This window comes from Felis catus, chromosome A3 (assembly GCF_018350175.1).
Source record: "Felis catus isolate Fca126 chromosome A3, F.catus_Fca126_mat1.0, whole genome shotgun sequence".
Lineage (NCBI taxonomy): Eukaryota > Metazoa > Chordata > Mammalia > Carnivora > Felidae > Felis > Felis catus.
The window spans coordinates 90,242,589-90,266,962 of record NC_058370.1 but is presented as its reverse complement, the minus strand read 5'-3'; the positions used below and the strand labels follow the sequence as shown (position 1 = coordinate 90,266,962).

The 24,374-nt window shown below is 46.2% G+C and overlaps 1 protein-coding gene across 6 annotated transcripts in view; it reads right to left on the bottom strand.

Moving 5' to 3' along the window:
- The window catches only part of TET3 (tet methylcytosine dioxygenase 3), a 106,622-nt gene that overhangs the window by 35,948 nt on the left and 46,300 nt on the right, over positions 1-24,374 (bottom strand). For all 6 annotated transcript variants that reach the window (XM_019827426.3, XM_019827427.3, XM_023251777.2 and 3 more), the window contains one exon: positions 15,004-17,137. In XM_019827426.3, coding sequence (XP_019682985.1) covers positions 15,004-17,137 — 2,134 coding nt within the window. The remainder of the gene's footprint in view (positions 1-15,003; positions 17,138-24,374) is intronic.

Here is a 24,374-nt window from a genome sequence, read left to right as displayed (position 1 = left end):
TAGTTAGTATATACAGTCACACATACGTTAGTATATACGCACCACATCCAAGTAAAAACAGTGTTTGGGTTACTACCCACACTAAGTGTAAGAGCAAGTCTGTGAAAATGAGTTCAGGTGTGTTCCTGTCTTTAACAACAAAGGGTGTGGAAGGCTTTCCGGCGATTATGAAGCTGGGGAGATCCTGGCCAGACTGAGGACGTCAGATCTCACTGAACCTTTCCCTGAAGCCCCTCAATAAAACGGTTTGACTCCCTCCCTCCCGCCCCCACAAAAAAGGTTTGCAATGGTGTGTGCAGTCCCTGCGGATGAACTGATGGGACACGCCTACCTCTTGTGGCTGCCACTCGTGGAGTCTCTTCATGCCCTTCATGTCCTGGGTCAGGCTCTTGTCTAAATTATCCTACCCAATCCCACCAGTTAATACACCCAAAACAAAAGTCTGACCACACCACTTCCCACTGATGACTTGGCGTGAGACAAAAGAAAGAACCCAAATTCCAGAGCAGCATCCACAAGGCCCCTCTGGAGCCGCCCGTGCACAGCGCTACGGCCTGCAGCGTTCCGGGCACACAACTGTGCCGCCCCTCCGTGTCTTTAACGTGCTTTCTCACTGACAACGGTGCCTTCCTTTATTTCTCTCTTTGGAAGAACTCTCCTCTTAAGGTCTAAATGCCACCTCTTCTGTGAAACTCCAGTGCACTTCTCAGGTCCGCTTTGCCTCTGGATTCCCAGAACACCTTGCATACAACGGAAATACCCAGGCATGTATCACAGCACATTTTTATCATTAGCATGGCACAGCAGAACGGACATGGATTTTGCAGACAGGCCTGGGCAAATGTGACGAGTTACCTTCCCGGCCTCTAATACTCATGCCTTCAACTACACAGAGGGCTCCGTGCAGTATTTGGCGCATAATATGAACTCAATAGGCAGCTGCTGTCCAGACTCTGCCAAACAAATTGTGCGACCGTGGCCAAATTACACAACCCTTATGAGCCTTAAAAGCAGTTAAAATAATGTTCCTACATTACGGAGTTGTTAAAGATTAGATGAGATGTAGTCACCTAGTACTGTTCTCAACCGATCAATGCTTCAATGTTTCATGAATGAATGAATATTTTCAAGTAAAGGATTAAAAATGACTTGCTTCAAATATACACTATTTTGAACCATAAAACAGAGAGCATTACAGAAGGGAACATATGGAGTGTGGGGGTGGGGGGATACCAGGGGAGGGGAGGGAAAGAAAATGTAAGAATGTGGGTGCTGGAGGTAGTGGTCTGAAAGCTCTTTATAGGCACTAGGAGACTACATGGTATATAAAAAGTAGAACCTAAGAATATGCCAGAACTTCTGGGCCCTATTCCAGTTTCTATTATCTGGAAAAAAGTCAAAGTAATGGACTGACTGCAGGATCTTCCACTGGAACTAGAACATAATGTAGCTTTTAGTGACTACCTTCTGCCCCAAATCAGAAAAGCTCAAAACTTACACAGTTAAAGGCAGAGAAAGATTTTCAAGGAGAAGATGCAAACTAAGTCTTGGCAACTCCACCCTAGCAGCTATGAAAAAAGATAAAGATCCAAAACCGAGCCAACCTAGAAACTGGATGGTCGGTCAGGTTTCTCTGGGAAGGCCCTTAGAACACCAAGGGCAGACATAGCTCCAAGTACTAAACAAAAAGCAAAATTATTCTTTCCCTTTTAGAGGTTCATAAGGCAGCCCAAGGAGCCCTTCAGAAGCATTTTCTTTTAATTATATCCTTTTTCCTGTTTTACATATATAACGTACATATATACGTAAGATATATGTACAGATAGACTTTAAATTATAGAGACAAACAAATCCCTTTCCTGGATTATATGTCTATATCAGGGAGAAGATATTCTATGGAAAAAAACTAAACTTAAAATTAAGTATGCTTGGGGCGCCTGGGTGGCGCAGTCGGTTGGGCGTCCGACTTCAGCCAGGTCACGATCTCGCGGTCCGGGAGTTCAAGCCCTGCGTCAGGCTCTGGGCTGATGGCTCAGAGCCTGGAGCCTGTTTCCGATTCTGTGTCTCCCTCTCTCTCTGCCCCTCCCCCGTTCATGCTCTGTCTCTCTCTGTCCCAAAAATAAATAAACGTTGAAAAAAAAAATTCAAAAACAAATTAAGTATGCTTAGCTATAAAACTAGTATACATTTACAAACTTAATTATCCTTACATGTTTATATATCCATAAGGCTATATATCTCATTATATATATTTACATAAATATGAGAAAATACATCTCATTATATACACATATAGATAAATAGATAAATCTCTACATATCTTCTGTGTAGCAATGGGCTTATCCTCAGTTATGGTGGTGGGCAAGTGACAATACTTTGTCAGGTTGGGGGAATGTTCTGCAGAATGCAGTATATACTGTGAATCAGTGACCAATATGTGCTTCTGTTTTTTCATGGCAAAATAAGATTTATTAACCTTTTGGTTGTGTTTAATGCTATAATCTTAAATTTAATACGTGAGTTTACCCTATTTTAGTTATAACCTATGTATGGTCTTCTGTCATTTTGTTTTCCTTGCATGTATCCTTGGTTTTTTTCTTTCCTATCTTTTGTTATATGTTTTGTATTTTCTATTACTCCCCACCCCATACCCCTGGTAATTTGGAAAAATCTACAGTATGTCTTTAGTGATGCTAAATGTGCTTTTGCAGAGAAAGAAGTTAGCACGCTTACAATTTTTCCCATCTCCTCCTTCATTTCATCTCCTGCTTTTTGTTGGTGTCCTTGTGAACATATTTCTTCCTCTCTATTATAAAAGAGATATTTAATATAAAATAATTTAAAGTATAAGTAAGTATATCACCTTCGTTTTAGGAAAAAATTATCACACTTCTTTAAATTTAGACGTCACATTTGAATATATTTAGTGTTCACTACCCGCCCCTTCCTAACACAGAACTTCCCCAATCTGTTACTCATCAGACTCATCTCTAGAAAATGTGAGTTCTTGCATATTCGGAAATGTTTCAATGAAGCTTTTATGTGTGAATGGCAACTTAACTGGGTATAGAATTCCTGGGTCAAACATTTATCTTAATATTCCGAGAACTGCAATGCGCATATCCAACAAAAAATGATATTCAGCATAAATAAAGAACCCCCAACAATCAATAAGAAAAAGAGAAACACAACAGAGAAACAGGCAAATGGCTTGAACAGGTATGAACAGGTATGAAAAGGTGCTTAAACTCATTAGTCATCAGGGAAATGCACATTAAAGCCACAACGAGATACACCTACCACAACGGCAGGAAGACTTAATACTGTTTGCTGGTGAGGATGTGGAGCACCAGCGGTAGGAGTTTACACTGTCACAACCACTTTGGAAAACGAATAGTACCAACTAGAGCTGAACATACACAATTTCAGTGTCATTAGGTATATACCCAACAGAAATATTTAATTTTTTTTTAATTTTTTTTAACGTTTATTTATTTTTGAGACAGAGAGAGACAGAGCATGAACAGGGGAGGGGCAGAGAGAGAGGGAGACACAGAATCTGAAACAGGCTCCAGGCTCTGAGCAGTCAGCACAGAGCCTGACGTGGGCTCGAACTCACGGACCGTGAGATCATGACCTGAACCGAAGTCGGACGCTTAACCAACCGAGCCACCCAGACGCACCCCCCAACAGAAATATTTAAATGTGTACGTGTATGTTCCGAGAGACATACAGAAGAATATCTTATATCGGCATGATTCATAATAACCCCCAAATTGGAAACAATCCGAATGATCATCAGTGGTCAAATGGATAACTGTAGCCTATTCATAAAACTGAGTAGTACGCAGCAATGAGCATGAACAGATCATAGGTACCTCTACACACACATACATAAACCTCATAAACACGGCACTGAACAAAAAAGTCGTAACATAAAGGAATACATGCACACGTATTTATGGTAGATACCTATGAAATTCAAGAACAGGCAAACTGACCAATGTGGTTTTAAAAGTTAGAAAAGTAGTTACCACCTTAGGACAGGGGTTGGCAAAGTTTTTATGTTAAGGGCCAGATAGCAAACATTTAAGGCTCTGCGGAGCACGTAGTCTCTGTGGTAAGAGCTCATCTTTGCTGATGGAGTGAAAAGGCAGCAGCCGTAGATAATACATAAACAAATGAGCATGGCTATGTTCCATTAAAGCTTACGGACACTGAAATTTGGGCTTCATATAATTTGTCAGTCATGAAATATTCTTCTTTTGATATATTTTTTAGGCCATTTAAAAACATAAACATCATTTTTAGCTCACAGAGAAGAGCCAGATATGGTCTGCAGACCTAGTGTGCTTTCGAGAGTCGGGTGCAGGTGACTGGGTGTGGGGCTGCTGAGGGGCTGGAAAAACTCTGTTTCTTGACCTAGATGTGGTTACACAAGTACGTGCCTTTCATAACACTGAGTTGTACACTTAAGGTTTATGTACTTTCCTATATGTGTTTCAATCAAAAGAATGTTTTTTAAAAGTATTTCTTTTAAGTTAAAAAAAAAACTGAACATGTGTGACTAACTTAATTTTTCAGTTAATTTTATTGGTAGACTATTCTTCATTCTTGAAATTCAGGAAGTTCCTCAGGATCGTTATTTGTTGATTTTTATTCGTTTTCTTTCATTTCAGAAAAGTTTTCTATTCTTTGACTCTTGCCTTTGTTCAGTTTGTTCTAGGCCCTTCACCAGTGACTGCCAGTATTTCTGACAGAATGGATCTGTGTATAGAATCCCTCCCCCTGCCTCTCTTCCGTACCCCTTATCTCCCCGCTCTACGATCATTCCTGTTTTCTTTTCCTGTTTTGGAGTGACCTCCAAGTCCCTCTTCCTCACTGATTTGCCCTTCCTGTAACTCTGATTCCGCTTTTTCCAGCCTCTAGTGCAGCTGTGCGGGCTTTATGCAACAGCACACTTCTGGAATTTAATCCTTACCTCTTGTGGCTTCTTTCTAACTCTATTCTAGCACCTCACCTTTCACCTCCTGTTTCAGAGAGAACATCTTTTTCAACTTCCTTGACAGTATATATCAGTTCTTCAAGTTTCTGTTTTTTCTAATGTAAGTTTTCATTCTAAATGTTATAATCCCTCCCCTTTTCCCATAGAATCTGCACGGGTTGCGTGTTGGTTGCTTATTAATTCATCTTTCCGTGGAAAAAGTTCATCTCCAGGGTTTCTCCCCTTCAGCACTATAGTTTGGACTAGATAGCCCTGTGCTGTAATGCCCTGCATATCACTGTAGAATATTCAGCAGCATCCCTGGCCTCTACCCACTAGATGCCAGTAGCACCACACCGACTGTGACAGCAGAAACTGTCCGTGCATTGCCAAATGTCCCCTGGGGAGAAGAGGGGCAAAACAGCCCCTCGTTGAAAGCCATTGGTCTACTCATTTGCCCCAAAAGAGAATGAGTGGAATCTCCTTATTGGACACTGCTCAAATTCTTCCTTACACTTTAAGCTAGAGAACTGGATGCTGTAGAGGTTTCAATTATTGGTTCAAAAGTTCAACAGCCTGAAGGGGGATGGGAAGAATTGGGGCTGGCTGTTGACTGTCGCAACTGGGAAATTTCATCTCTAGGCACTCGGTTGTTGGGACCAACGCCTCTAAATATACACCTATTTTGTGTGTCGAGGGCTGGGTCATGCTCTGTCTTGATGCTAGGATTTTGGTTCTTTTCCTCATATGGGAGTAAGCTGGTCACTCTGATAAGACATCAAGTTAAAATAAAGCCCCACAGATTGCAGGATTTTTGTTTGGTGGTTCAGCAAATATTTCTCTGTGCACAATGGCCTTTGTTTGGTGCTGCTGGCCCTCGGCTACAAAGCTGGCTCCTAGGATATGGCTTCCAGTCTCTCTGGCCAACTGTCCTCACCCCATACCTCATCCCCATCAGAAGCTGGAATAGGCAGGGAAAAGGGGCTGGTTTGCATCCCCCACTTTCCAGAATGTCTTCTAGATGGATGGTTTCCAGCCCATCTCTCCAAGCTTCAGGGTCCCTCTAAGACTCCTCCAGTGTTTCTCCCAACAGTGGGGGTCGTATACATCATATCATCCTTTATTTTAATTCAACTGATCTTTCTTTCTTTCTTTCTTTCTTTCTTTCTTTCTTTCTTTCTTTCTTTCTTTCTTTCTTTCATTTTTAGCATTTATTTATTGTTGAGAGACAGAGAGGGACATAGCATGAGGGGGGAGGGGCAGAGAGAGAGGGAGACACAGAATCTGATGCAGGCTCCAGGCTCTGAGCTGTCAGCACAGAACCCGATGCGGGGCTTTGAACCCACGAACCACGAGATCATGACCTGAGCCGAAGTCAGATGCTTAACTGACTGAGTCACCCAGGAGCCCCCTTAAATTCAACTGATCTTAAGCTAGCAGACAGCCCCTGGAATTCATGGTTTAAGATTGGGGCTATTTCCAAACTTCAGTTGACGAATTTTCCCTTCTGTTTTTGTCGTTCCTTTCACCAGGTTTCAGGAAAGGGTTATTTTGCTACCTTGCTTTAAGTCATTAATTCTCCTTTTAGTCTCCAACACCGTAGTAGGGTCTTCCTCCTCTACAGAGGTAGAGCAGGGAAACAGCTCAACTCTCCTTAAAGAGAAATCTGTTTTAGGTCTCATTTTGAGCAGTTGGAGCAGAAAGAAGTGAATTTTTTCCCTAAAATACATGGTAGGAGCTCAGGAGAGAAAAATCCAATTTTTGAGAAAATGTTGGTTATGTGGCTCCAGGTGCTTTTCTCTGCCCTATGCACTTAATTTTACGCTCATTAAGATAGAAAAATATGCTCTGTTCCACTTGTGTACTAGGCTAGGGAAAAAATGAAATGTATCCTTTCTGCTATCTGCAAGAGATACTAAACACAAGAAACTACTCATGACTGCCTAACAGAAAGAAGGATCCTTAATTTCTAAATGAACCTCCCATCTTCCTGGGTCAAGGCATTTCTTCTCTTTATGCCATTGATAGAGACGATAACTGGTATAATTAATGCATAGGTGTCAAGATCACACAAAAGTTTTATGTACTGGTCTTCTTTTTCCAAACAAACCTATATAAATGCCTCAGTTTCCTGTATCAATTTCAGTGTACTTCAAGCTGACCAGATTAAGCTTATAGAACTAATTAGATTCTATTTCCATGACAGTCAATAACCAACTGCTAGCTCATTGCTTCCTGGCAGCCATAAATCCACACAGTGGGCAGGCAGATGGTTGGGCCCTACCCTGGATTAGGTGTGCTAGATGAATTTTTTGTTTTGTATTGTTTTGTTTTCAAACTAAAATCACAGGTCAGGCTGCCTGCAGGCAGCATGCCAAGGCCTGCTGGTTATAGACACAAATACCTTTATAACATGGATACACTCACTGATGACAAAGATTAAAGGGAAGGAGATCGTGCCTAAACCCATCTGACATCTTTGTAGAGTTTAAATATGGAAGTAGAATAAGGTTGACCAGTTAACCAAAAAATATGAAGAGCACTTACCACAGTGCTCAGCACTAGTCTGAATGTTTTAGAAATACAACATTCAGTCCCTGATCCTAAGGAACCTGGGATTTAACTGATGAGACTAGTGCACATATAATAACACATCATGGGGGCGCCTGGGTAGCTCAGTCGGTTGAGTGTCCGACTTCGGCCTAGGTCATGATCCTGCGTTTTGTGGGTTTGAGCCCCGTGTCAGGCTCTGTGCTGACAGCTCGGAGCCTGCTTCAGATTCTCTGTCTCCCTCTCTCTCTGCCCCTCCCCTGCTTGCACTCTGTCTCCCAAAAATAAATAAATATTAAAAAAAAAAACACACATCATGGAAGACAAAGAAGAATTCAGCATTAAACCCTGGGTTCTTAGCCCTCCCAACCTCCCAAACTATATGCTGGTCCTTTAAGCTTCCCTTTCCTCAATTTCCTCCCACCTCTCTTTCACACCTCCTTCACAGTCTCCTATTTGAGACCCTCTAAACGCTAGTATCCTCCCTTCGCACGCCTCTTCTCAATCTATACACTTAACCTGGTGAAATGATCATAATTGAAACTTCAACTGCCATCAGTTTGCTCTAGAACTCCAACTCACAGACCCACATGGATGCACACCTTCAGACCCCATAGACATCTCAAAGGCTGGATGTCCAAACGTGCTTCCTTCCCAGTATTTTGATTCTTGGTGAATGGCACCACCATCTACTCAGCAACTTCAGGAATCACCTGTGGCTGTTTTTTCTTCCTTACTCTTTTTTTGTTTTGTTTTAAACAGGTACTATTTCTTTTTTTAATGTTTGTTTATTTGGAGAGAGAAGGAGAGCATGAGCAGGTGAGGGGCAGAGAGAGAGGGAGAGACAGAATTCCCAAGCAGGCTCCATGTTATCAACCCACGGCCTGATGCGGGGCTTGTACCCACAAACTGTGTGATTACGACCTGAGCTGAAACCAAGAGTTGGACACTCAACTGACTGAGCAACCCAGGAGCCCCTCTTCTTCCTTACTTACAGCCAACCATTAGTTCTTTTTCCTAATCTTACTCTTATCCACCCACTCCTCTCCTCCCTCCTATTCAATGTCATTCTCTGAGCTCAGGCACTGATTATTTCTTGCCTGAACCACACCTGAGCTTGCAAACTGGTTTCTCTACTTTTGGTATCGTCTCTTCTTCCCCTGAACTCCCCCTCTCTGGCCACTCCCAATCTTTCATCCAATATACCAACTACTTGTATTTCCTCATGTCTTCTCATCTCTACATCTTCATGTGGTTTTTCATGTATTTTTCATCTCCATAATCTTCATGTCCGTTTGCCTGGAACACTCTACCTTCTTCCTATTAATCCATTAAACTTCCACTTATCCCTTAAAACTCAGATCAAACATCACCTCCTCCAGGAACTTCTTTCTGATACTCACCTAGTCATATTCTCCACCTTTATGCTGGGATCCAAATATTCCGCTGTCTAAAAAAATACTTAAAACACATAAAATTCCTCTTTATCTCCAACTGAGTGGGGGGGAGAGTGGAAACTTTCTCATAAAAACTATAGGAAATAGACTTTCCATTACTGCAAACAGAGGTAAGTCTCTGTGTCCCCCATTCAGAACTATGGTCTGTATTGAAGCACCCAGTGGACACTGCTACCAACCACATTTTCTGGACAACACTCCCCCCGCTCACCCAGACTCTCACCATGCTCTAGGCAAAAGGAGAGGTTTTTTCTTGTATTGGCCTTTGGCTACTCCTTTAGGGCAGGATGATCAACTGGATAAAAATACAGCATTTCTGTGAAGGCGACTCCTACCATCTAACTCCTAATCTGCTTCTCCTACAGTTTGATGTCTCTAGCTGTCTGTAGGATGCTCCTCAGAGAAATCAGGACAAAGTTCAAAAGTCAACACAGGGGCGCCTGGGTGGCTCAGTCGGTTAAGCGTCCGACTTCGGCTCAGGTCATGATCTCACGGCTCGTGAGTTCGAGCCCCGTGTCGGGCTCTGTGCTGACAGCTCAGAGCCTGGAGCCTGTTTCAGATTCTGTGTCTCCCTCTCTCTCTCTGACCCTCCCCCGTTCATCCTCTGTCTCTGTCTCAAAAGTAAATAAACGTTAAAAAAAAATTAAAAAAAAAAAGTTAACACAAACCAGTTTCCTTAACCATGAAATGATGAGTAGGTGATCTCCAGGGATGCATTCCCACTAAAAAGTCACCTGAACTCATTCCCTGTCCTAAACTGGCTCTTGTGAATTTCCCCATTTCTAGGGATAGATAAAATACATAGAGCCTAGTTATTGCAGCTCACTAGCTTGTGACAGTGGTATTACAGGATGGTTAAGGGGATCGCCAATGTGTGTCTCAAGATATTAGAAATGTACGAATACTCTCTTCCTCCAATAATTCAATACAGAACTTCAACTTGTGCTAAGATTCCCCAAACCTTTACATACCACACTACCTTCTGGAGGAAGGCATTTCCTTTCACATATTCTAAATTTATTTCTTTGAAGCTTCAAGGGGTGCCTTTAATTCTAGTATTTCAAGATTTGGAGAATAAGTCCATACGAAGGCCATCCATACCTTCAGAAACTCATTGTCTGTATACAAGGGAAAAACAGTGCTCTTGGTGTTTGGGTTTTTGGTTATCCAGTAAAGCCTATATTGGCCAAAACTGCTGATTTGGCATACATCACCACATTGAATATTAAGTTTCCTTTGCTATGCTATAAAACCTTTCTATGCTTTTATAAAGTTGTTTGTTATTAGTGCATAATGGCATCTCCAAACTTCACCGTCACTTCCATGGAAAATTCTTCCTTATACTGACCTGCTCTGCACCTACCTACCACAGTTGAGGGGATGAGTTTCTGGAATATGAGATGGTTCCCATCTGACATCAATCCCAGAGTGAGCAGCCTTTATTCCTAACCCTTGTCCTGAGCCCGAGTTCACAGAGACAAATTCTGCCATACTGGCTGATGGAAGCAACAGTACAGAAATGGGGTCTCCAGAAACTTCTGGAAAACAGGATGGCTTTCCCTAGCATGAACCCCCAGCACCTAGAAACTGTTTCTAAGTGAATCCCTTCTTCTTTGCCCCTCTTCACACCTAAAACCACTATTTTACTTAGGACTCATTTCTCAATTAAACAATTTAAGAGTCCAACTGCCTAGGTTCAAATCTCACTTTTACCATGTGCTAGATGTGGACCTGGGTAAATTGCTGAATCTGAGTTTGTTTCCTTCATCATTAAGATGGAACTACTGACAGTACCCCCTTCATATAGATACTATTAGGATGAAATGACTAACTGTAAAGAACTTGGCACGGTGCCTGGAATAGAGCAAATGTTTCATAAATATTATTATTACTATTACCATTACTACTACTACTACTACTATTATTATTATTATTATTCTCAATAGCTTCCTAACCAGTTTTCTGCCACAGGCTATTACCCTTCACCAATCTATCTTCCAAGCTACTTCCAGGATACACTGTCAAAACATTTCTTGATTATAAAATGCATGTTTTATTATAGAAAGCTCAGAAAACATATAAGGGAAAAGTCAGCCACTGTCTGACCACAGAGACAACCACTAGTGATGTATTTCCTTCCATTCTTTTTCTTTTTCCTTTTTTTTCTTCAAATGTTTTTATTTGAGAGAGAGTGCGCACGCGTGTGCGCGTGAACACAGTGAGTAGGGGAGGGGCAGAGAGACTGGGAGACACAGAACCCAAAGCAAGCTCCAGGCTCCGAGCTGTCAGTGCAGAGCCCAACGCGGGGCTCAAACCCATGAACCATGAGATCATGACCTGAGCTGAAGTCGGTCGCTTGACTAAGCCACCCAGGTGCCCCCCACCTTTTTTTTTTTATGTAGGTGAGATGATCATTTATGTACCGTATAGGTGTGTACACTGTTTCCAACTAAGCATTACCCCATAATTTAACATTTAACACCACGAGGTAGGTTTGGTTCTAATTCTCTGTTTAGGATGAGATGCAGATAAAACACGAACCAGAACAATAAATGACTGGTGGTAGGACTCTCCACTCCCCTTATCTCTCGCCCACTGCCCCGCCTTCCGGGCTGAGAGGCAACAGCTGCTGGCATTGCTACTGCCTGGTGTCTGTGATGCCGACACTCTCCTCCCTGCTCCTCTGCTCTCCAGCTTCAAGCTGAGACTTGTCCTCTCTGATGGAATGTGGGGCCCTGAGGGTTCGGGTCCACCCCTGTGCTACCGGCCTGCCGGCTTGCCTGCCAGCCTGCTCTGTTGCCCCGAACACGGTGCTCACACACGCCTGGGACTTCAGTGGCCACCGTCTCCCCTCTCCCCATCGGTGTTCACTACATGTTTCAAAACCCAGCCTGGAACAAGAGTTTCCAAAAGAAAACATGACCCTCCCTAACAACAACCAAGCCCGGGGTTTCGGAGCGCTCTTGGCTCTTACCGTTTAGCCACATCCATTATGACTGCACAGGCACTGGGCCAACAGCTGTTGAATGGGTGACTGAATATCTTATTGTTTCTGTTGTCTCTTCAAGCAGACCACAGAGTCCTTCAGAGAGGAACCATGTCTCCTAATTTTTATCCTTAACGGTAGTTAGTACAGAACTAGTAATCAACAAATGACTGATGAATAAAGTAATGGCCAATACTTTTCTTCCTTTGTAACACGTATATTTTTACTTCTTTCTCTTGCCTTACTGCACTCAACAGGCTCGGTGACAGCTAACACTCTTATAGTGTTTACAATGTGCCAGACACAATTCTAAGTGCTTTATACATTTCAACTAATTTAAACCTTCCAACAGCCCTGGTGAGGGGGATACTATTATCTTTTTATTTTGTGCACGAGGAAGTGATGGAGTTAGAATTCAAATTTCTTTTTAAAAAATTTTTTTAATGTGTATTTATTTTTGAGACAGAGACATAGCATGAACGGGGGAGGGTCAGAGAGAAAGGGAGACACAGAATCTGAAACAGGCTCCAGGCTCTGAGCTGTCAGCACAGAGCCCAATGCGGGGCTCGAACTCATGAGCCGTGAGATCATGACCTGAGCCAAAGTCAGACACTTAACCGACTGAGCCACCCAGGCACCCCAGAATTCAAATTTAAAAAACTAGTTTGATCAAGGGCACCTGGGTGGCTCACTCGGTTAGGCATCTGACCAGCTCAGGTAATGATCTCATGGTCAGTGAGTTCGAGTCCCACATCGGGTGAGCTCCAGCCCTGCTTCAGATGAGCCCCACTTCTCTCTCTCTCCCTCCCTGCCCCTCGAAGGATTCTCTCTCTCTCTCTCTCCCTCTCTCTCTCTCTGCCCTTTGTTCACTTGCACCCTCTCTCAAAAAAACAAACCAAAAAACCCCCCAAAAACTAGTTCGATCAAATATCACATCCATATAATTGAATTCAACAAAATATTTCTTTTTAAAATATTTTTTTAATTTATTTTTGAGAGAGAGAGAGGGAGAGAGCGAGCACCCAAAGAAGCTGGGGAGGGGCAAAGAGAGAGAGGGGAAACACAGAATCCGAATCAGGCTCAGAGCCTGACGTGAGGCTTGAACGCACTAACCATGAGATCATGACGTGAGCCAAAGTCAGACACTTAACCAACTGAGCCACCTAGACGCCCCAACAATATACACATATAGATATATTACCAATTAATATATATATTTTTAATGTTTATTTTTGAGAGAGAGAGAGAGAGAGAACGCGCGAGCAAGCATGAGTGGGGGAGGGGCAGAGAGCGAGGGAGACACAGAATCTGAAGCAGGCTCCAGGCTCTGAGCTGTCAGCACAGAGCCCAACGCGGGGCTCGAACTCGGGAACGGCGAGGTCATGACGTAGGCCTAAGACAGACACTTAACCAACTGAGCCACCCAGGTGCCCCTTAATATGTTTAGTAAGGACCAACTATGGCCTAAGCATTATGTAAGGTTATGTCCTACTCTGCAGAGGAAGAAATACCTAACAATGTACTAAGTATCAGGCAGATGGGACAGATACACACCAAGGCAAAGAAAGAAAAGGGCAAAGGGAAGGGCCCAATTCCTATGATCAGAACAAGCCTCTCCAAAATGTTGAGAAATAAGGAGGCCCCCAAAGGCATCTCATTATTAAGATCCAAGGATGAACAGGGTTAGCCGTCGACGGGGCCACAATCCCAAAACATGTCTGTGAGCATTTGGCAGGACCCTCCACTTCTGTGCGCTCTCAGACAGAAATATGGGGGCCAACTTGCCCTTGTTCCCCAAGTGATTCCTTATCTGGACTACAGGAGTCTGGGGTAGCTGGAGTGGGCAGGACAGCCCAGCTCCTCCTTCCTGACAAGGACACAGCATCCCAACTAGTCACACAATTGACCTAATATTAATTTATTTTAATACGCAGAGAACACAGACTTTTTGTAAGACTTGTTTTGTGTATCATAAAATCACAAGAATTTCAGCATGCTCCTCACCAGCATCCATGTGCTTTTTGAGCAACACCTGAAACACATCTTTTACAGAACGCTTCATAAATAGCAGAGTCACAGCCTAGCATAGACCTGGGGCTTCCTGATAACGTCACTGACCTCCCGACACAGAAGCTCCCAGGAGCGGTCCTCGTAGCCTTCGCTGTGTTTTCACTGGAAGGCAAGGCTCAGAAATGGACCAATTCCTCAGTGCTCTTACCCATTAGGCTTCAGCCACCACCTGATGCTAACTATGTCCAAACCCACAGCTCAGAGCTCTAGGCTTTCAGCCTACCCAAACTCATCCCTCCTCCAAATATGTTTTTGGGGACCAGCACCACCAAGGTAGAGACCTGGGCTGTCCTAACCCCATACGTCCTCCTCCTGAGAGGCCCTCCACCCACCTGCTCTCTCAGTCAGGCCATTGTTATTTCTTGTTTGGCTCCTGACACCTTTCTTATTAGGTTCCCCCACCAGGCAGGCTTTCCTCTTCACCACAAGCTAGAAAAGTCTTTCAGAACTTTCAGACTTCTGAGAAGTCTTTCAGAAGCACAAAGTGACAGATCATTACTTGCTTTAAAACCCTCAGGAGGTCACTATTACCTATAAGATCAAGTCAGACTCCTGACCTCAGCTCATTATGCTGTGCAAGACCTGGCCCCTGGCTGCATCTCAGGCCACCTTTTGTTCCTACCCACATGTACTCCTCTCCTTTTGCTCCCCCTAGACCAAGAGCAGTCCAAATAAGCCCCACCCCCTCACAGCCACTAGGCTCAGGCCTCAACACACAAGGACCACCACCTCCTCTACGATGCCTTTGCCTCCATCTGGGCGACAAAGCGCCCATGCCCACCTCCACTGACATGCCCCATCACTGTCTGTTTCTTTCAATGTCTTTTCCATTAGCGTGTGAGCTCTTTTCTGTGTCCCCAGCCCTCAAGAGAACGACTCGCACACAGTAAACGTTTGCCAAACGACAGAATGAGCCCACCAGGCTTCGCCTTTCCCTGACACCCAGGTGGACTTACCGACACAATCGCAGGTGGGGAACTCAGCCTGGGCTCTCTTTGCAGGTGTGTCCAGCAGACTCTTGGTGGGTGTGTCCAGGTACTTAAGAGGTGACTCCAGGAAGCCACTGAGGGTGGGTGTGAGTGGGTTCTCGGCCTTGGTGGGTGTGGCCTCCTGGCCTCCCTCCTCTGAATGGAAGCAGGTGGTTGAGAGCACAGTCACAGCCCCCGAAGACTCGATCTTGATTTGCTTGGGGGAACGGGTAGAAAAAGGACTCTCGGGGGCTGGGAGACATGTTGGCTGGCTCTCGGGGTCCTGAATGGGCACAGATGGGGGGCCGGGAAGCCCAAAGCTATCCCCGAATTCAGCTTCAAACTGCCGGATGAGCTCTTCCAGCTTGTCATCGGCAGGGGGAAGAGGGCCGGCAGAGCCCGGCTGCAGGGTCACCATGGGGCTAGGGGACCTCATTTCCTGAGTAGGGGGCAGCAGGCTGTCCCCGGAGGGACTAGGTGCAAATAGCGCAAGAGAAGGTTCTGGGGGCAAGGGGACAGCAGAGCCCTGTGAAGCTGGGACAGGGGCAGGTGGATGTGCCTGCGCATCCTCAGAGGCTGGGGACCTCAGCCCTTCCAGGACAATTTGCCGCAGAGGCGGGAAGAGAGGCTGTGCTTCCCGTGGCCTGGACTTCTTGATCTGAATGGGCTTCCGGACACTGGGCTTGATCCCAAGGGCGGCTTTCTCGGTTCCCACGAGACCTCCAGCTGGTGCCAGGGGCTTCTTCTTCTTCTCCTTGGGTGGTCTGTCTGGAGGCCGTGGGGCAGGTGAACTTGGTGGAGCCCACCAGCCCGGAGCAGGAGGCTCCGTGGGAGGGGGGAAGGAGCCATCGTGGGCCTGGTCCAGGAAAAGAGTGCGCTTATGGTGAAGGTGCTGCTGCAGGGCGGTCTGGGCCTTCTGGTGGGTGTCGGGCTCTGCGGGTGCGGCGGGAGCCTCCCTCTGGAGCATGGGGGATGGGGACGGGGCTGGGGAGGAAGAGGGCACCTCCACCTTGACCTTGGGCTTGGTGGGCAGGGCCTCAGGCCGCTTGAATACTGACTGGATGTAATCACTGGCGCTGCCCAACAACTGCTCCAGTTCAGCCATGGGGTCAGGGCTTGGGCGGGGCATGGGCCAAGAGCTCCGTGGAGTTGCTGGTGGGGTATCAGTGCCCCAGGCTTCAGGAAACTCTGTCCTAGGAGTTGCTGGAGGGAAGGCAGGGCTATCAGGAGCAAAGGATGCGTGCTCTTCAGCGGGGACCACAGGCCACGAGGGGGCCCGGAGGTAGGACTGGGGAGACCGGAAAGGGGCAGGAGGGGACAAGGCCTCAGGGAGGGGGCAAGAAGCCTGGGAGGAGGAGTGGGAAGGCTGAGGGAGGGCAGAGGAGAGCTGTGTGAGGGCCTCAATGGCGATGGCTGTCTGCAGGCTGATGTTCTTTTCCTTGGCGATGCTCAGGGCACTCTGGGACAGGGGCAGGCCCTCTGGGGGAGGTATCTGGGGAACCTCAGAGCTGAGGAGTGGCCTGGTGCTGGGTGCTGGGAGGCCAGCCTCACCAGAAGGTAGAGTCCCTGGGAGCCTGGGCCGCTCTTCCCCTCCCTCCACGACCACAGACTTGATCTTCCCCTCCAGCCACTCGAGGTAGTCAGGGCATTCTGGGCCATCGCAGTTGCAGTTGGGCGGTTTCATGCCATGCCGAGCGAGGGCCAGGGCCGTCTGCAGTGTGTCCAGGTCTTCGCTGCCAGCAGAGCAGCCCTCGGGCCCTGACCGGGGTCCCCTGCTGTTGTTCCCAGCCTCGCGACTCATCTCACGGTTGAAGGTTTCATAAAGCCGGGTGCTAAGGGCCCCATAAGAGGACACAGCTTCGGCCACAGCCGAAAAGGCCACCAGATCGTGGGCATCTTCCAGGCGAGCAGTGTGAGCTGGGCCTGGGGCAGCGTCCCAGTCGGGCTTCTGGTCTACTCGCCAAGGACCCCCAGTCCCCAGCAGACTGGGTCCAGCGGGTTCTCTAGCACCATTGACCGGCACCCCTGAGGCGCTTAGCTGCCGTGAGTCCCCATGGTACACTGGCCCTGAGTCCATCTGACCTGGAACAGGTCCATCAACTGGGCTGAGCTCTGAGCCTGTCTGAAGAAAGAAAGAGAGAGAGAAAAAGAGGAAAAAGATGAGCCATAATATTAGAAATGCACTGTCCTGCTTCACACCATTCAGATGCACACCTAAACCCTGCTTTTCTTGCAAACTCTGTCTCTGATACAGCTTGAACCTGAACTCATCTTCATGTCTCCTTTCCCAGCTAGCTGCACCAACAAAAATGAAAGGTAGGTCTTTAAAAGGTCCTAATCCAGAATTCTGAATTCTGTCGCTCACATCCTTTTAGAGCCTAAGATCAATCACACTGACAAGGCTCCCCAGAAACCAAGCATTTATTAAGGAGTTCCCAAAAAGATCGTTAACTCTCAATAACCAAAGTGACACCAGGACTACACTGATTTTGGTTTTTGTCAAGAGAAAGCTAACCAAGCACACCAACTAGCAATATGCCGTAAGTGTGCAGTGTGTGTGTGTGTACAGGGAGGGAGCGAGCAGCCTTTATGAACAAATGCAGCCCGGACAAGGGGTCAGCCACAGCTTTTCAGTGGGAAGGAACCCACAGTATTTTTTCTCTGCCTGTTACTGTCCTCACTTAAGCCCTGGCTGAGCTCTGAGAGCTGGCGACAAGATGACATTCCCACTCCCAGTCCCAGCCAGGCCCAAGGGAAACACTGGTGATTGGACACGGCGTGCGCTTAGCACCTCTTGCCGAGCCGGTCATGCCAGTAACAAGCAAGTTGCTATCTGGATGAAGATCCAGGCCTCTTCCCAAGCCCAAAACCACCCCTATACACCTGGTACCCAGCAAAGCACACAGAAGGGGGAGGGCATAAAAAGGAAGGAGCCAGGTGGCCCAGCCCAGCAACTTAAAAGCTGATACAAAAATGTGAAATTCAGTTTGCAGAATTCATCCCTCCAGAAAGGAAAGTTCTTCCTTACAACAGAATGCCAACAAAAAAAATGTAGGAGGGATGATGGATTTGGGAAGTCCTCAGTGGATGCTACAATTAGCAGGTGAAAGCTTGATGGGGCACAGGATATATACATGGTCTCAAAGTATTTCCTCAAAAATCACTGAGTTGTAATAGTAAAGAGAAATCTGGCAGACATCACCTTAACCGAATGATCAAAGTTATCATCACCAATATTGCAACCAACATCATGAGATTCTTGATATGATACACTGAGAAGGTTATAACATCACTCACACAGAACTCCAGCCAAAATGTACAACCTGAATCTAATTATGAGGAAACATCAAATAAATCCAAATTGGAGGGCATTCGAGATAGCACCTGGATTGTTTTCTTCAAAAATTTCAAAGACAAGAAAGACAAACACCTCTGCAAACATCTTCAGCTTACTGAAGACACAGGATGGTGAAATGCATGCTCATGGGTTAGATCTTGGACTGGGGAAAACAGCTTAAACATACACCATTGGGACATGTGATGCAATTTGAATATGGATGTGGATAAGATCACACTGTGTCAATCTCGGTCTTCTTGACTTGGGATTATTTTACTCTGATTATGTAAAAGGATGTCTTTGTCCTTAGGACATGGACAACACACAGTGAAGTATTCAGGGTAAAGGAACAGAGTATCTCTAACAATCTCAAGTGGTTCAGAAAAGTATTATATGCATATAAAAAATATACACATATAAAGAAAATGACAAAGCGAAATGTGAACCATTTTAGTATGTGGGAGTCCCAGGTACTTTTCTTGCAACCTTTCTATAAACACTAAAATAAAGTGTATTAAACAGAGGGTTAAAACGATACTAGTCCCCGGACTGTCAGACATGGCCATCCTGGGCTCCAAAGCAGTGGTGGGAAGGTGGGATTTGGGATCAGCCCTACGGGAGGTGAGCAGAGGCCCAGCCTACGGTTCCCACCCCATCCTCGTCATTGCTCCAACTCTGGTCACTAAGGACTCACATGCTTTTCCAACAGACTTTTCTGAGATTTGCACGTGTAGTTCTCATTGCCGGGAATGCCCTGCCCAGCCTCTGTGGGGCCACTCTAGCTTATCCTCAAACACCAGCTCAATGTCACCTCCTCCCCGACCTGGTTGGCAGACATACCTGTGGCTCCTTCCCCCAGCCTCCCATAGCACCTTGTAGATGCCTCTATTAGCACTTTGCACATGCTCCTACTATTATTCAAGCAGCTGCCTCTCCCACCAGATGCTAGCTCCTTCAAGACAAAGTCCAAATCTTAACCACTTCTGCACCTCCTGCCCACAGCTGCTGGAGTAACACCCTCGCAGCCCAGGGAAAGGCTTCCCATCCCCCACTGGCCACAGACTAAGCTGCCTTTCCCTGACTATCTCTCCAAACGCGGAACTAGGAAAGAAACCTTTCCCTTAGGAATGTGGTTGATCACCCAGTAGTCCCTTCCCTCCTTCTCAAAACCTAAACTACCACGACAGCAAAGGCTACAAAGTCTGAAGTGGCCAAATTTTACACGCTTCTGTGTAAAAGACAGAAGGAGCACGCATAACCCAGAAGAAACATGAGGGAGTAGCATGGATTTACAAAAACAGTGTCAGGAAGACTAATGCTGTGTGAGCTGAGGCTTCCCCAAAATGGTCAAGACAACTAAAAGGATTTAAAAAGTTATTTTTGGTTTGTGAATAAGAACAAGGAAGGGCTAGGCTGGCGCTTGTGCCTCTGAATTTCCTGGGAAAGAAAATGCTCTTCAGACCAAAAAGAGAAGGGCAGAGTGGACACAAAAAGGAAGGAAAGTAAAGCCAGGATGGGTGGGGAGATTTTAAGGAACTCTAAACTGCAGTTTCTCGGCCAGGGGATCCCACTGATCCATTCCTCAACACCTGCTGGTGATCCCGGAAGAAATATGCTGCCAGGAGAAGGTGTCTTCAGGCGGGAAAAGGGCAGGGATCATTCCCGACTTTAGTCCACTGAGCGAGGTCTGCCCCAGTAAGATTTCTGAATGGGTGACTGAGGAAACGAACCACAAAGAGCCAGGTTCACCAAAGGCCATCAACATCCAACTAATCTGCTTTTGTGTCCTACGGTCATCGGACCAGGGGATGGGGAGACATCCTGCCTCACAGGTCACAAACTCAAGCAAGCAAGGCAGTTCAAGGGCTGCAGGCCAAATGAGCCACAGATCTGTTTTGTTTGGCCTACACAGTATTTTTATTTGTCTTTCCAACACTAAAAAAATAATAATCAAATTTTACACGAAACCCAGATTATCTCAAAGGTCCACACTTCACCCGGCAGAAGAGCAACAGCTACCACTCCAGGTCACGCCCACACTCGCCATCTGACACTGCTTTCTTGAAACCAAGGCCAGGGGTCAGAGGTTACTTATTAATTGCCTGAATTCATGATCACTTCATTCGTTTGTGTTACTTGCCAAGCCCTTGCAGGCATTTGCACTTGTAACTTGGGCTATAGATGTTGAAGTTTCCTAAGATCTGCCATGATCCCTTCGTGGGCCAGAGAATTAATTACAGGGCCAGACAGGCTGGCTCACCACTGGCAGGATGACTACACTCAAACTCAAGTGGTGTATCAACTGGAGGGGGAAGGTCTTTAGTGGTCTGCCACAGGCCTCTGTCCTCAGAACTGTCCTGTTCAACATATTTATCAAGAATAATAGAGAAGGCACACTTATTAAACAGTCAAATGTTGAAAATAAGACGGATAGAGATAGGTTGACTGACAGGACCTGATGCCAAAAGGTCAACAGGCTGGAGAGAGAAAAAAAAATCTAACAGGGTAAACAGGGTCTTATACTTAGGCCCCAAATCATGTATGTACAAATCAAAGATGGCAGCACTGCACATAAAAATGTCTTCGGACGGGGCACCTGGGTGTCTCAGTCGGTTAAACGGCTGACTTCAGCTCAGGTCATGATCTCATGGTTTGTGAGTTCGAGCCCCACATCGGGCTCTGCGCTGTCGGCTCAGAGCCTGGAGCCTGCTTCAGATTCTGTATCACCCTCTCTCTCTGTCCCTTCCCCCCTCAGGCTCTCTCCCTGCCTCAAAAAGTAAATAAACATTAATAAATGGTGTTTAAAAAAAATGTCTTCGGAATCAGAAGAGGTGAAAGACTAGCTGATGATACACGCAGAGTGATCATTTGGCAACTTCAATTTTTTTTTAACGTCTATTTTTGAGGGAGAGAGTGAGACAGCACAAGTGGGGGCAGGGGGAGACAGACACACAGACACACACACACACAGAATCCAAAACAGGTTCCAGGCTCTTGAGCTGTCAGCACAGAGCCAAACATGGGGCCTGAACTCATGAACTGCAAGACCATGACCTGAACCAAAGTCAGACACTTAACCGACTGAGCCACCCAGGCGCCCCATGATTTGGCGGTTTCAAAAGGTCTTATAACTCGGGATTTTTTCCAACTTCTTTACTACAATCCACAGTAAGAAATGCATCTTACAACATGACCCGTTATGCACTTACATATATGACAAGTTGGACAGATATTTCCCCTTACTAGACACACAAATGCCTCCCTCCCTCTCTCTTTCTGGCAGGTTGCAACCTTGTAAATTGATTTTATAGTCCACTAGTGGGTTGCAAGCCATAGCTGGACACATACACAGCCATGACCTGACTGGAGCAGGACCCACAGTACAGGTACTGACAGCCCCACTCTGCCCACCCAGTCCCTTCCTGACCTAGGATTTCCCTTGGGGCTACCCCTGAGGGGGCACAAAGCAGAGCAAGCCAGGCAGTTCAAAACCATAGAGGAACCCTTTGGGTTCTAATGAAGATAAATTCATGAAAGTCTTTAAACATCTGAAGTCTGTCAGTACACTGTTTCGAGTGACTTTAAGCCTTAGAGAAGTGAACTTAGGCTCAACTTAGGCAAGACTTAAAATTTTTTTTTTACATTTATATATTTTTGAGAGAGAGCGAGAGAGAGAGAGAGAGAGAGAGAGAACGCAAGCAGGGAAGGGAGCAGAGACACAGAATCTGAAGCAGGCTCTAGGCTCTGAACTGTCAGCACAGAGCCCAACACTGGGATTAAATCCACCAGCTGGGAGATCATGACCTGAGCTGAAGTCTGAGGCTTAAACAACTGAGCCACCCAGGTGCCCCTAGGGAAGACTTTTAAAACTTAGAGATGCTAATGCACTGAATCTTGTCCCCCCTAACAACCAGGAGGCAGCAAGTCCTTATCAATGGAGACTTGAAAAAGGAACAAGACAGTTATCAGGCGATTACTGGCAGAGAGGCAGGACAATGCTGGAGGGTGGATGCTAGTTGAGGCCCTTCCAAAATCTCAGTTCAGAAATACCCCAGCTCTAAACCCTTCCAAGCTCTCTCTCTCAATCCTTGCTCCCCTCTGGGCTCCAGCAAGTGCCACTCCAAGGATGTTCCTCAGCGTCTGCTTTTTGTCTGGACCTCTCAACCAACCTCCAGCTGGCTCCAACCTCTGAGACGTGTTACAAGCCGAGAGAGAGCCAGCTTGTCTCAAACAGAACTGAACTTCTCTCCCCACCTACAACAGCCCCTTTTCCAATTTCCTATTCTTGCCGGCATGCTTACGCTCGCCAATGTTCCTAACCCCAACGTCACCCGTGTTCTTCCAGTGTGCCTGGTCACCAGACCCAAACAATTCTAAGTGAGAACACCTCTCTGTTCTATCTCCTCCCTCCCCATTCCTGCCCCAATTTGAGGCTTGGTGTGTGTGCACACTTCCTAACTGTCAACCTGCCAGTGTCCCCTTTAAGCAACTCTATGTGCCCCCAGCCCCCACCTCAGCCACTATCTCTGTTGCTGATGATGCCTCACCCTCCCTCAAGACTCCCAGCACACTATCAGGCCCAGCCACTATGCTGTGAGGTAGCCCAGGCCACATGCAAAGGCTACCTGCAGGTGTCTGAGCTGACATTCTGAGAAGTCCCAGCCAATAGCTGCATCACCTGCCAAATGTGTGAGTAAAGGAATCCTTCAAGGATTTGAGCCCAGGGGTCAAGTTACCTCCAAGTTTTGAGCCTCCCCCGCTGAGGCCCTAAAAACATCAAGGGCCAGAGCCAAGCTTCCCATGCCATATCCTCCCTGACTTCTGAATCCAAGGGCTCCATGAGCATAATAAAATGATTGCTTTATGCCACTAAATTTTGGGGTGGCATTAAAAACCAGACTGTATTTCAGGAACATTAAGACATTTATAAGTGAAAAAAGACAGACTATAAACAAATGCCTCAAAGCACATGAGTGCTGTGAAAACAGTGTGGAACCCAGGGTGGGGGGTCACTTCTATCTGGGCGGGTGAACAGGGGAGTCAGGAAAAGTCTCACTTTGAGGGCACCTGGCTGGCAAAACTACTCTGCAAAGCTATTCCTGTCCCAAATTTACAGATGAAGAAACTGAGGCTCAGAGAGTTTAAGGAACTTGTCCATGATGCACAGGTAATAGGAAATAAAGCCAGAATTTAGAATCAATCAGGTCCACCTGTCTCCACACTTCCTCCTTGGAGGTGTTCAAGTGGGAAGCCATGGCAGACAGGCTGTGGAGGATTCAGACACCTGTTGGGAGAATTAATTGTATGCTCATCACCGTCTCTCCCAGCCCTGTGGTCCTTGATCTCGAGGTCATGAGTTTTGAGCCCCAAGTTGGGCATAGAGATTACTTAAAAAAAAAAAAAAAGAAAGATCTCAACTCAAAGTAGCCTTGGGGATAGGCAGGTATTTTGGAGGAGGGGGAGGAGAAGGAATTCCTGGAGGAGGGAGAAGCATATGCAAAAGCACAGATTCCTGAGAAGGCCTGCAGGCCCAGGGAAAGGTTAAGCTAGGGAGCACTGCTTGAGCATGAAGTGTGGTGAGGACAGGCCTGTGGCTCACTGCAGAACTGATTTACCTTTTAGGAGGGGTAACCAAATGTCCCCGTGGAACTCAGACTGTAGGCTACAAGGCCAGCGGCCTAAAGACCAGTTAGGAGACGACACCAGGGTAAGGGCCTGAACTGAGTAAGGCAGCAGCAGGGAGATGAAGATGAACGACAGTGATGGGAAGAAATGATTAAATGTAAGGGCAAGAAACGGAACCAAGCGCCCCTGATGAAGTCCTTCTTCACCAGTCCTGCCCACCACAGGGTATGAACCAGACCCCAGACCCCAGGGATCTTTTCCTGGGAGTATGACCAAGTACACTCCAAGCTCCTGCACTAAAGCTTCCATCACACCTTCAGAACCTGGCAGAGTACTCAGTAGATGTTCAGAAAGATCTGCTGCTTCTTCCTCCCAGGAGCTGGCAGCTAGCAGCCTT